Source organism: Cnephaeus nilssonii, assembly GCF_951640355.1.
Source record: "Cnephaeus nilssonii genome assembly, chromosome: 2".
NCBI classification, from domain to species: domain Eukaryota; kingdom Metazoa; phylum Chordata; class Mammalia; order Chiroptera; family Vespertilionidae; genus Cnephaeus; species Cnephaeus nilssonii.
This window is the reverse complement of record NC_137073.1, coordinates 70,721,927-70,736,020: the sequence shown is the minus strand read 5'-3', so window position 1 is coordinate 70,736,020 and position 14,094 is coordinate 70,721,927. Positions and strand designations below refer to the sequence as shown.

Below are 14,094 nucleotides of genomic sequence, written 5' to 3'. Positions count from 1 at the left end.
TTTAACTGCTAGATAATTACAAAGGAGAAAGACGTGAATGGTTAAATTTCCTTCAGGAAGACAGTAGTCATTCATATAGCACTCTTTTGATTTTTAAAAAAGTCATAATATTCTTCTGATAGTTTTAGATAGACACCAAGCACCACTGTCACACGGATTACTAACTGCCAGTCTTTCCCGTGCTCTTCTGCAGATGGGAGACCCTTATCTCTGAAGGACATCTGGGAAGGAGTCCACGAGTGCTATAAGGCGCGGCTGCAGCAGGGACCCTGGGACACCATTACCCAACAGGTTAGAGAGTATTTTCATGTTATTGTATGTGATCCTTTCCCTTTGCTCACTTTCTTACCTAGTTCTCTCTTCCCTATTCTTTTTCCCATCTCACTCTTCTACCTACTTACAAACTTCAATTCTAAGACAGTTTCCTTAAAAATAACAAACCTTCCCAGACCCAGTCTTAGTTTAGCCTCCCTGTTATCAACTCTCATAAAAATCTGTAATTTTTTCATAGTGCTTATCACATTTTAAATTATATATTTGGATATTTCAAAAAAAATAATGTCCATCTTTCACGCTATATGGTGTGCTGTCATGTGGACAGATCATGTCTGTTTACTCTTCATTGTACACCAGCACCAGCACAGTCCTTAAAATATAGTAGCTGCTCAATAAAAATGTATTAAGTAAATGAGAATAGAAACTGAATTGGCATATACACTAAAAAATAGATGATTTAGCTGGTGTCACATCTGATGTTCAACGTTTTACTCAAAGGAGTATTTGCAAAAATTAACTTTTGATTAATAATAGCTTTGCAATAGTGGTCTAAAAAAACAGAGAAAATAGATCTGCAAAAGTACATATAAAAAGTAAATTTGCAAAAGTAGAGAAAATAGATGTCAATCATTTATGTCATTATAGCTACCTTGCTAAAATCAGCAGTTAATTATTTTAGAAATTTAAAAATACTCATCACCTTGCATCCAATCATAGTCTCCTTAAATATAATTTTTCTTATATCAAAATCTTATTTTTCCAAGGCTCTGTTAAGCTTAATCAAAGCTTCCTTTAAAAATGACTTTATCAACCATTAACATTTTTATGCCCTCTTATGTGTTTGATCATAATAATGACAGTTTACCTCCCAATCAACATAAGAATCCTTAGCATTTTATAAGTAGCATTTGACAATGATTACAAATGACCATTTTTTTAGGTTTTAATTGAGGACAAAACTAGATTTAAGTATATGTATCTTTCACACTGCCCCTCAAATTAATTTTTTCCTTTCTCTTCCCACTTTGACCCTCCTAGATCAAGCCCTTTAGCCTCGCCTGAAACAATTAGTAAAGCTTCCCACCCCTGGTCTTCTGCTCCTTTCCCCCTACCCTGTACCGTTAGTCACATCTTCTTAAGCACGGCCGGCCTCTTTTCTCTTCCCCACGGGAAGACCTGCAGTAGATTCCCAAGGGCCTATGGCATGTGGGCTAAATGCCTCCGCTGGCCTGCAGGGACTGCCACTCCCTGGCACTGACCTGCCCTTTCAAGCTTATCTTCTCCTTCCCTCCACACAGTCTCAGCTCCTGCCAAACCCAGCCATTCATTTTTCTGAACCCATCTTGTGCAGTTTGTTCCTGGAATTCTTCCCAGGTTTAATACTGTCCCTGTTGTTTTTGTTCTGTCTGTATATAGTCCCTTCTCTTGTTCTTTCCCGTGTTCTTTTCTCTGAAACCCTCGCAGCTCACAAGAATGCCCCTACCCCCGAAATCCTAGTTTTGTAGAACAAGTATGGGGTGGTTGCTATGATAAAAGGGTAATAAGATATAGAAGCAAATCAGCCATAAAGATTTTTTGGCAAGAGCATTTTATTTTATGCAAAATATTTTAGATTGACCTTCAAGTATGTCAAGATGAAGAGTGCTAAGAGTTTCAACTAACAATGTCTTGTCATTGACCACAAGCCATTCAAAACTGTATACTGTAATACCAGGATCCATAGGGCCAGAAAATGTTTTGTTGTAAGAGTGAAGAAAGATGGCAAAAGGATAGAAGAAGAGAGCATCCAAAGCTATACGTATGTGTTTAACTTGACTGCCTTTTTTCTCAGCTCCTTCTCAGTTATGCTTTCCATCATGTCCCTCAGCCCAATTGTTAGCCTTTTCCTTTTTTTCTCTCTAGCAGCAGTTATCTCCTTACTGCAAGCCTATAGCCCAATTCCTGGTGGTCTATGTCATTGTGGGGTTTTAATTCCACACGTCTCTGTTCTGACTCATGTCATATGAATAAGATTTTGAAATCAACTCCGTTTGCTTAGTTCCCTAATATGATGTTACGAATAGATTTCATCCCATTAAAAGAATTCCTAAGTTACTAAACCAACCAAATGAACCAATCTGTACCTTACTTATTCTTAATGGAATTGATTAATATCTTTCAATTTATAGACATTTAAGTGTCATATAGATAGTCTGTTAGTGAAACTTTTTTTTTCTACATAGCCAATCACAGTAAGCATTACTATTCCTAACACCAAGTGTGGGCCCACTTAATAGGAGGGGTATTTGATGTAACCAAACTACATTACAACTATAGCATTTAGATGTTCCTTTGGAATTTGTCTTATTGGGATTTACTTGTGGATAACAAACTTTGTTTACGCTTTAGAATTGCTTATCACGGTGTCTGTCAGGCACTAAAGACCTAGCAAGAGACACTCATTTGTTGTCATTGCACTACTTGGCATTTGAAAGTCATCATGAATATTTCCTTGGGAGGTCTTGGCTTCTAGTCCCAGATTAGCTAATGGGTTGGTATTTATGTACCCTTCTTTGCTTGACATCTTTGAGAGGATGGGTCTTCATTTTTGGAATGCCCTGTGTGGAGAAAAAATAGTGGGATAAAGGGGAGGGTATGATACAGCCCAAGGGGAGAATGAGCTAATACAGGGTGGGGCAAAAGTAGGTTTACAGTTGTTCATATGGAAAATAATGCAACAATTAATAAATAATAATGCAAGAATAAACTATGTGTTTCCTGTACTCACAACAATAGACCTACTTTTGCCCCACCTTGTGTTGGTGGCACCAAATAGTAGGTTCCATTTTGCAGAATTATGCTAAAAAATCATTAGCTTGCACACTGAACATGATAATAATATCCTGTCCTCTAGAGTGGCTTAAAAACAAAAGCAGCCTTCGCATAATATAAAATGCATTTCAGTTCATTTTCAGGCTTGATTGTGCTTTTATAGTTTGTTGCTCTTCATCTTTGGTAATCACACTTCTGTTCTCTCAGCATTTGTCTTGATGATAAGGACCTGCTCATGTCAGACACGAACTCTCTCTTTTGAAGACAAGCCACTCATGAATCTCATACATTTGATTATGGTGATTACTTACCTGCTTTTGTCCAACATTACAGACTACCTATTACCTCAACCCTGCAGTCTAATAAAAACTTCTTCTTTTTTTTTTTTTTAAAGAACTTCTGAAAGAGAGTTAACAGATGCCCAGGTTGGATCTGCCTAAATTGGTAGAGTGAATATGACAACAATGATCACTGGGAGGTGTGGGCTCTGTGTTTTAGGGAAAGAGCTCCTGTGATCTTGGGTGTATAGTGATCAGATAAGTAATTTTCTCTTAGTGGTCTCTTTTTATAAACATGTACAAAGGTAGAGATGATAGTATAGTGTACTTATAAACTCATGGATGACTTTTTTTTTTTTTGGTATTTCATCCAATGTGGAATTTTTTTTTGGAAGCAAATCTTAGACATCATATTATCTCGCCCATAAATATTTAAGGAAATTTTTTAAAGGTAAGGGCTCTACACAAACGTTTATAGCAGCTTTATTCACATAGCCCATGGAAACTACCTAGATGTCCCTGAGAGGGTGGATGGTTAAACAAACTGTCATATATCCTTACCATGGAAAATGACTCAGCAATGCAAAGAAACCAACTATTGCCCTAGTTAGTTTGACTCAGTGGATAGTGTCAGCCTGCAGACTGAAGGGTCCCGGGTTTGATTCCAGTCAAGGGCACGTACCTCGGTTGCTCAATCCCAATCAGTTGATGTGTCTCTCTCACATTGATGTTTCTTTCTCTCTGTCTCTCCCTCTCTCTCCTTTCCACTCTCTCTAAAAATCAATGGGAAAATATCCTCAGGTGAGGATTAACAACAACAACAACAAACAAAAAACACAAAGGAACCAACTATTGATATACTCAGCAACCTAGATGAATGTCTAGGTAATTATGCTGAGTGTAAAGAGCTAATCCCAAAGGTTGCATAGTGTTTGATTCCGTTTATCTAACATTTTTGAAATGACAGAACTATAGATTGGAGAACAGATTTGTGGTTGCCAGGGTGGGAGGGAAGTGGGTATGACTAGCAAAGGCAACATGAGGGAAGTGTTCTGTATCTGACTGAATCAATGTCATTATCTTGGCTGTGATATTGTACTATAGTTTTGCAAGATGTCACCATTGGGAAAACTGGGTAAAAGCTATGAGGGATTTATTTGTATCATTTCTTACAACTGCTTGTGAATCTACTATTATCTCAACATAAAAAGTTTAATTCTTTAAAAAAAGGTAAGGAAGCTTAAAAATATAACCAAAATTCTGTTATCACAGCTAAAATTTAAAATTTTTAAATAGCAATTGGTGTTTATATTTTCCTAAATGTTTTATTTCTTTTTACACTTTCTTTGATGAGAATCCAAATAAGCTTTACACATTAAAATGATTAACATCTCATAAGACATTTTGAATCTAAGATTCTCTTTTCTCCCTCTTTTTTTTCTTAATTTTTTTTGTTGAGAAACATGATTGTTTGTCCTAGAGTATTTGCAGACTGGATTTTTTTTTCTAATTGTATCTCTCGGTGGTGTTTAATGTTTCTCCCTATATTTTCTATAAACTATAGTTAGATCTTGAGGCTTGACCAGGTTCAGGTTTGGCTTTTGGGGCAAGAATATTTCCTAAGTTCTGGATACTTCTATCAGGAGGCACATAAAGCCCAGTTATTGCTTTTTCTTTGTGATGTTAGCAGCAATTGATTATTATTACCTAGATTCATTAAGTCATCAGGGTTGCAGAGTGGTGATGTTCTGATTCTATCATTCATTATTTATTATCTGGACTACTTCTATAATGGCTTAGTTACCTGATGTAGGCTTTGTGTACAAAAGGCAGGATAAATACTTGATTCTTTCTCTTTATATTCTAGCTCTCAAGATAATAGTTGATTCTCTAGCATCCTCCAAAGGTGACCAAGAACTTTTTAAATATAACTTTATGAGTTCATGGATGTACATGTTTTATGCATTTCAATTCATTGTAATGGTTATCTTTATTGATTCTTGATTTACCTTCTCTTTGGCCAGTGAAAGGCTCTTTAACTTGACTCCTGAGCTATTTCGATACAAGCCAGGTAGCTTTGCTGGCTTCTTGCTTTTTGGTGTGATAGTTTGTTGCACATTCCTGCCCAGACTTGGGGGTCAGCCATTTTCCAGGAGACTTGCTTCCTCTAAGAGCCTTCATCGAGGTGCTGGAGCCAGGCAGAGTGGATTAGACTGAGACCACCAATTACAAGCTGCCCAGCTTTGGACAAATGATGGAGACTCTTATTTTTTCATTAAAGATAATGGTAGCATCTACAGAGAGTTGGTGGGAAGACTAAGAAAAGAGGATCGTATATAAAATTAAACATGTGTCATATCTCCTTTCAAATATATTCTTTTTAATACCTGAACTGTGCACTTTAAATTGAGAAACACTGTTTTCGTATTCCTCATACCCAGGGAAGGTTGTCTAAATACAAGTAAGTGAATGGCATCAGGTGGATAAAGTGGAAAGGAACTCATTGATTATTTTTTGTCGTATGATCCCATACAAGTACCTTGAGAGAACGGGGTTAAATATTTGTGGCGAGTGGAATAGAAGGAGCCTATGTAGTACACAGTTTGCATATACCAAATACTACTGACTCCCTTTTGTAGAATGTATGATGTCTAAAACTTAGAAAATAGGATAATAAATCACTTTCAGTGAGTCTTCATTATATTTCCATGATAAATCTCTCAGGGTGAAAAATCAGAACACCACAAAAAGCAGAACTCTTTAGGTACCTTAGGTGAGTAGATTGCTTTTGACTCTCACTGATACAGGCAGTCACTGGTTAAGGATGCTTAAATAATGAAGCTTGATATGTTGCCTGGTGATTTATAATGATGGCTGATAACCTGATGATTTAATTGTGCTTCCTCTGGTAATAATCTTCAGTGCTCAAGTGAAGTTCCAGTGATTGGCTTTCTTCTGAACTCGGTCTCCCTGGAGTCTTTTGGCATCTCTTTTATACAACATCCGATAACTGACTTTTAACTGTTCATATTTTAAATAATACAAATCAATTAAAACACACAGCTGTTTAACAAAACTTCAAGGTGTTGGTATAGGTCTCGGTGGGTATTTCCTGATGGCTCATAATGACATCAATTTAGTGCACCTGGTAGGAGCTGTGTGAACTGGAAGTGGCTTAATTCTTAAATGACGAGAAAATTAAGACGCTTTGTGGATTGCTGCTGCTGCTCAGAATCACTGCCAGTACCATTGCTGGCCCTTTCCTGGTGGGGCTTTATTTAAACGGGATTGCAGACCTCACGTGATTGTTTTCTCTGTAATTTGCTGCTAGTTTGTTGATTCTGAGTTTCTAGGTATTCATTCTGGACATTAATAAATCACTTCATGGGGAGGTTTATAAATATAAATGTATCTATGTATCCCATGTATAAATATGTACTATGTATACACAGTAAATGTGTATCATCTTACAGACTTTTGTATAAACCTTCCCATGTTTTAATAGCACTCAGGGATTCCTCCACACTTCTGTCTTAAGAGAATGAAATATGGTTTCGTTGTTGTATCTCACTTCCTTTGGTATCTTAGGATAATACTGGCAGTGCTATTTTTCTCTGTTTTGCGTAGTAATTATTTTTAGATTGTCAGTCTGCACATGCATTGTGACTTTTAATATTTATTAAATGCTGATACTGAGGCTACCTTACATCATCAAGGTACTTCACTTTCCATTTTCATTTTTTTAAAAATCAATTCAGAAAGGTCTTCTGTCTTTTACACTCCATTGTGCTTTTCTTATTTCACATTTTTATAAATTTTGTTTGTTCTTCAGACTTTCCTTGCATTAAGAAATATATGAAGCTTCTTTCTCATTATCTCTAATTAATTTTTCTCAAAAATGTTTTGGCTTTATACCCTAGAATGTTTTTGGAAAGTCTTAACTTTATACTAAATGCTATTTAGGCTTTGGTATAATATTACTTTCTTATCCAGCTTTCGCTTTCTAAAGTTTTCTGACCACTAACCACAAATTAAGTGTTCAAATTAATCTAAATAAACAGGAGGGTGATTTATTATTTAAGACCCTTGTCTTATTAAATTAATTTCTAAGATGTTTTGTTTTACTCCATTTTAATGAGAATTCAAGATTCATAGTAAACAAGAAATGCATTTCTTATAACTAACCAGATTATACTGGTGTGTTTGGGTTTTACTTCTTTAAATTGAAGTTTATTTCAGGAGTCAATAAAAATGAAAGGCTGGTTAATCTTCTGTTATATGTATATATGGTTGAGCAGAATATTTGCTTAGTTTTTTGCCATCAAAGTTATACACATGCCTTGAATTTATACAAAAGCTTTCTTTAAAGAATTTCCCAGCATTTCATTGATCCTTGGAATTTCTATTCCTAAAAAAAGGAACAGCTTATAAATGTAAAAATAAAATACCATTTAAAATATTTAATAATTAATTTTGATATTAGTCATCTTAGCACATTCCATTTTGATAATTACCTACCATCAATTTTTAATTTTTAATAAACATCTTAGTTCCAAACTTCAAGTTTGAGGAATATTTATACTCTCATTTCCAGGTTTTGGTGGGTGGGCAGTAAAGCAGCAGCTAGAGGCAGGTGTAGCAGCTCGGGGGAGCGGGAGGCAGTGGGAGACAGACTTTAGACTCACTTACCCAGATAGGTTTTGAGTTCCTTGAGCAGGTAAAAGCTTTTGAAGAAAGATGCTATTTTTATTCTATTTTGGCACAACAGTTGCTGCACATACATATTCTACAATGCAATTATTGCATCATTTTTTCATCCCACTTCCTCCCCCCTTCACCTTCTCTTTTCACCTGTTGTTTTCCTACTTTGTTTCCATGTCAGCTGCTAAATTCCCCTTAATACATTTGGAGTCTATATTATATAGTTTAAAATTTGGCCAATAAATAGAGATAATACCAAAGTATATAAAATATGTGTGCAAGTAACTACAATTATTTTATTATATGCTAATGTTATTTTTAGTATATTAATTTATTTCTACTTTCCTCTGCCCAATCTGAATTTCAAAAATATCTCAAGTGGTATATATACCTACAGTATACTATTCTATGCTATGCTATACTATACTGTAATACATTTACTATAACCATCAAAGCAAGTGAGTAAGAACTAAATGGTGGAGGGGAAAAGACAGTTGTAACAGTAAACTGAGGCTAAGGAAGGTCCTGAGCTTTCGAGAGCAAATAAGAGAAAGGGAAAGCTAATTAAATTAATTGCTTTCATTCTGTTATAGAAGGAGGCAAAACTTTTTTCTTATATTACAGTTTAGAAAGATAATTTATAAATATGAAAAAATATCTCCTTTTAGAGACCACTTAAATTAACTCTAGGAGATGCAGAGGGAGGGATGTTTAATTGTCCTCATGTGAGAGAGTTATAGTAACTCACTGTGTGCATATGTTTATACTGAAAAGATCCTAAATAGCAAATTACTAATCACACTGGGCCTGTAGATGTATTTTGAGTGCTTGGGAATTGTTTTTGACTTTGGATGCCTTTAGACTAGATATGTGCTCTGTAGTTAATTGTAGTCACTTCCCCTCCCTATTGCCGCATATCCTTTCTATTTCATTTAGTTATTTTGTCTGCCTGTCTTCTAAAGGCACTTAAGTTTGCCTATTCCTGTATTGATACAAGATCAAAAGAAACAGCTTAGAGATTTTTTATGATTTTGAATGTGTTGAACCTCAGTGCATATCTTGTACTATCCTCAAATAAAAGTGCTATCTGGGCTTAAAATCTTTTATTAACTTATTTTTATGATTAAAAAAGTAATACATAATGATAATTTTTAATAAAATACAGACTGGCATAAATAAATAAAAGCTACTCATAATCTGAAGCATTGAAAGTTACCACTGTTGCCCTAGCTGGTTTGGGTCAGTGGATAGAGCATCGGCCTGTGGACTAAAGGGTCCCAGGTTCTATTCCAGTCAGGGGCATGTGCCTGGGTTGTGGGCTCGGTCCCCAGTGGAGGGGCATGCAGGAGGCAGCCAATCAGTGATTCTCTCTCATCATTGATGTTTCTCTCTCTTTCCCTCTCCCTTCCTCTCTGAAATCAATAAAAAAATATTTTTAAAAAAGTTAACATTTCAGTGCATAACTTTCTATAATTAAATATGTATTTATATAACTATATATACATATATAATACATATATTCAGATATATGCATATGTTAGATATAAATGTACACAACAAAAATTAGATCATACTATGTACCTGGTTTTTAAAATTTACATCTCAGATAACTTTTTGTGCCAATACTTAAATATGTCTAAATTTTCCTTTTAATGACTGCATAGAATTCCATTCTAAGGCCATGCCAAAATTGTCTTAACCAATTAAATGTTGTGAGCATTGAGTTCTTTTCCAATTATTTGTATTATAAACAGTTCATACGTGAACATTCTTACACATATAATTTATGCAGTTGTCAGATTATTTCTTTGGAATAAATTCTTAGAAGTAGAATTGGTGAGTCAGTGAGTATTCACTTTCAAGATTTTGTTAGATATACCTATGTCAATCTGAGAAAAGGCGTACTTCTACAGCAGTATATTAGAGAACCCATTTGAACCCTATGTGCTCGCTGGCACTAGTCATAATTGTTCTTAATATGTTACAATTTGATGGCAACCAGGCTTCTAATTGGAGCCATGTATCAAACAGTTTAACATGGAAGTTACTGATGAATAGCTGAAATGTAGGTTGTCCTTGCTGTTGATTGGCACATACATTTTAGACACTGGGGAAGTTGACATAAGGTCAGAATTAAGGGTCTGATTTCCATTCTTGCCAAGACTGAATATCATTTCTGCTGTCCAGAGGCAGCTGCTGGAGTTCCTGCCAGCAGGGCCGAGGCTTCTCTTTGTAAGCTTCCTTACAAATGATTGAACTAAATCCATGGATACTCGTAAGTCCTGCTCCTTTAAGCATTGGAAAGTAGGATCTTGGGTTGCAAGGTTTTTGTGAGCTGGAGTTATCAGTCATCCACCTCACCCAAGATAGCATGACTTGTGCAGAATATTTGATAGAGTGAAATTGTATCAGAGTGGGCCTGCCAGGAAGAAGTAACTATAAATACACTCCCCTCCAAATAATTAAAGAGTTGGCATTTTGAACACTTTCAAAATATTATCCACTTCAGCCTGAAGAATGTATTTTAGAACTGACAAGTTTGGTTTGGGCACAGTTGTGCCTGAGCTGTTCCTCCTGGCAGTAGTTGGCCAATAGATTAATGTATTCTTTAAGTAGAACCAGGTCATCATCATAAAGATGAGTGCTTGTCTTTCTGTTTGCTGTCAGAGGAAATCAAGTTCTTACTTCTAAAAGCTCTATGAAATTGGAAATAAATTTAGAAGTGTGGGGCTTGACTGTAACTCTATTATATAACCTTTTAAGATTAGAACTGATCTTGTCTAAAGATTATTCCAGTAACAATAGGTAACATTTTCCAAGTACCAGTTATTCTGCTAAATACTTTATACATATTGTTTCACTTAATCTTCTGATTAGGTTGATGCTACTTTCCACATTTTAGAGATGGGGATACTGAGGAACAAAGAAATTAGGTAACATGCTAAAGGTCAAACATCTACTAAGTTATAGAAGCAGAATTGGAACTCAGCTGTACTTAAGAGCTCACATGCTTAAGCACCATGTTTTAGCTTTTCCCATAATGTCAATCTTATTCTTATGATGGTATCATATGAATGATACTATATTAAACTGGGTCTGATCCATTTGGAGCCATGGACCCCTTTGAGAATCTGGTGAAAACTCCTGATCCTTTTCCTAGCATCCTCAGCCTAGCTTTCCATTTTGTTTATTAAATGCAAATCTGGTTTCTTCTGTTCACCTTTATGTGGGCTCATATTACTTAGTCAGAATGTCTACGAATAAAATCTAGAATTGGGCGGGTGAATTTAATGAAACCCCCAAGGGAAATGCCCTGCATTACTAGCTGAATCCCCTGAATCAACCTTCCCCAGGCCCAGGCCTTCCCTGACTCCCAAATTCCTCACATTTTCTATATGTTTTATGTAGTTTTGGCTTAACTTTATATTCAATCCGAAAAGCAGAGATTTTACAACCTGAATCCATGGTCTAAGAGGTTATTGCTCTCATTTTGCAACATGCAAATGACAGGCAGCTATTGTATTTTAACTGGAAAACAAAATTCCTAGAAAGGAACAGTACTAGAATAGTTTCTTGGAATTTGGGGACTTGCTTGGAACTTTAATTGCTATTTTGCATGACTTTTCATGTTAGCTTTTCTAAAGACCTAACAATCTAATTTTATCGGTGGAAGTATTACTTAATGGTTAATATGATAATTTACCTTTAACTTCCGTTAAGGAGCAAGATGTGCCCTATATATTTTCAAGTATATGTGCACATTCAGCTCTTACAATGATACATATGTTGCCAATTTATCTCTACCAAAAATATTTCTTTAATTTTACAATGTACCAGTCACTATAGTAATTGATCGGTTATCAAGACAGACATGATACCCATTCTCAAGAATCTTGTAATTTAATGAGAAGACAAAAGTTTAAACAATCTGACCTTCCTATGGAGAAGATTCGAAGGGAGCAGGACTGGAGGCAGGAGACCAGTTAAGAGCAAGAAGACGGTCTAGATGGGAGTGGAGGTGTCTATAAATAAATGATGATACTAGAGGTAAAGAGGAACTATATTTTGGGAGGCAGCATTGACAGTGTTGTGGAAATTGGGTGATGGACGATGCCATTCACAGAGGAGGGATGGAATGGCAGCCTTGTCAAGATCCTGTTTAGAGAGCATGCAACACATCCAAGTGTTATGTCTCTGAACTTCATGTCATACGTGTCAGGAATAGAAATGTGGATTTGGAAGTTATCAGCAATAAATAGCAACTGAAGCCATGGAAATAGGTGAGGTCACCCAGACATATGTAAAATGAAAAGAGAAAAATGGACTGATAGAGAATTCTGAAATATACCATCCTTTAAGAGATGAACAGAAGACTGCCTGGGACAGGCACTAGAAAGGGTGGCCAGAAGTTTAGGAGGAAACTCCAGGAGCCACCCGCAGCCATGTACTGTGAGCATGTCCAGTGTTTAGAAAAGCTATGTAAGAAAAGCCTGAAAAGGCTTTGGGTTTGGCAACAACAAGTCATTTGTGTACGTGTGATGAGTAAACGGACTGTTGTGGTTTGATGCCTGCGTGGGGACATGAGGAAGTAGACAGAATTAATATTTCTTTCATGAATTGGGAGAGGAAGATAGGATTATTCTTGGAGAGGGAAGTGAAAGAGAAAGATGATTTTACTTTTCATTGATTTGTTTGTTTTTAAGATGGAAAGAGCTTAACTATTTTTTAAAAAATGGATAGGAAAGAGCCAATAGGGAGAGAAAATAGAGGAGGAAGAGAATTGGAAGAGCAAAGTCTCAGAAAAGGTGGGGCTGATGGAGGAACAAGAGATGGCTTTTTTCCTTTGAACAGAAGTTATAGAGAACAAGATATGGTTATGGATTCAGATGTATTTTTAGTTTGTCAAGAAAAGGGTATTTTATGATTTCTATATTTTCTGTGAAATTGGAAGCAAATTCATCTGCTGACAGAGAGGGATTTCAGAGCTTTAGAAAGAATGGAGAATTGACTTTCTTCCATGAGGGATGGAAGAGCAGACTAGAGAAATAGGTCAGGACAGGGAGGAGGCATGGAGGGTCCACTGCTCTGTTATCTTTGCTGAATATTAATTTCCACACATGTAGAGGTTCATTTCTGGATTCTCTGTCCCATTTAGTAGCCTGTCTTTATGTCAGTACCACACTATCTTTATTACTGTAGGTGATAGCCAGTAGAGAAAGTTGCCTAATTTCATTCTTCTTTTTCTTAGCTATTATTTTACTCTTTTAATTTTCATCTAAATTTTATAAGTAGCTTTTAAATTTCCACAAAATCATTCTGGGACTTTGATATTAAATTATATCTAGAGATCAGTTTGGAGAGAGTGGGAATTTTTACAGTATTGACTCTTTCAGTCTATGAATATGGTATATCCTTTCATTAGTTTAAATTTTTTCCTTTAATATTGTTTTATAGTATTCTACTTAAAGGTCTGGCATATTTTTTGTTGATTTTTTGGCTTCTTGCTTTGTCTATGTCATCCAGGACATTGTTGCATAGAAGTGGTGATATTGGCATCTCATTCCCATTTTCAGAGGGAAAACTTTGAATGTATAAGTGTGAGGTTTGCATTAGGTTGTTTTTTTTATTTTATTGATTTTTCACAGAGAGAAAGGGAGAGGGATAGAGAGCTAGAAACATTGATGAGAGAGATACATCAACCAGCTGCCTCCTGCACACCCTCCACCGGGGATGTGCCCGCAACCAATGTACATGCCTTGACCGGAATCGAACCTGCGACCTTTCAGTCCGCAGACCGACGCTCTATCCACTGAGCCAAACCGGTTTCGGCTGCATTAGGTTTTATTGTAGGTTTTCTTTATCTGATTTGGGAAGTTTTCTCCTAGTTTTTACTCAGAGTTTTTGAGATGTTGATTTTTTAAATCATGCTTTATCTGCATCTTTTGATATGATCAAATGATTTTTCTCTCTTACTTTTTTAATATAGTAAATTACATTGATGGATTTTCAAATGTTAAGTCAACCTTAT

The 14,094-nt window shown here is 35.9% G+C and overlaps 1 protein-coding gene across 2 annotated transcripts in view; it reads left to right on the top strand.

The window, feature by feature from the left end:
- Nucleotides 1-14,094, top strand: part of ATG10 (autophagy related 10) — a 191,576-nt gene that overhangs the window by 141,787 nt on the left and 35,695 nt on the right. For both annotated transcript variants that reach the window (XR_013814722.1, XM_079793234.1), the window contains exon 5: nt 194-291. Coding sequence is in view for 1 of the 2 variants with exons in the window: in XM_079793234.1 (XP_079649360.1) it covers nt 194-291 (98 nt within the window). In the remaining variant the exon portion in view is untranslated. The remainder of the gene's footprint in view (nt 1-193; nt 292-14,094) is intronic.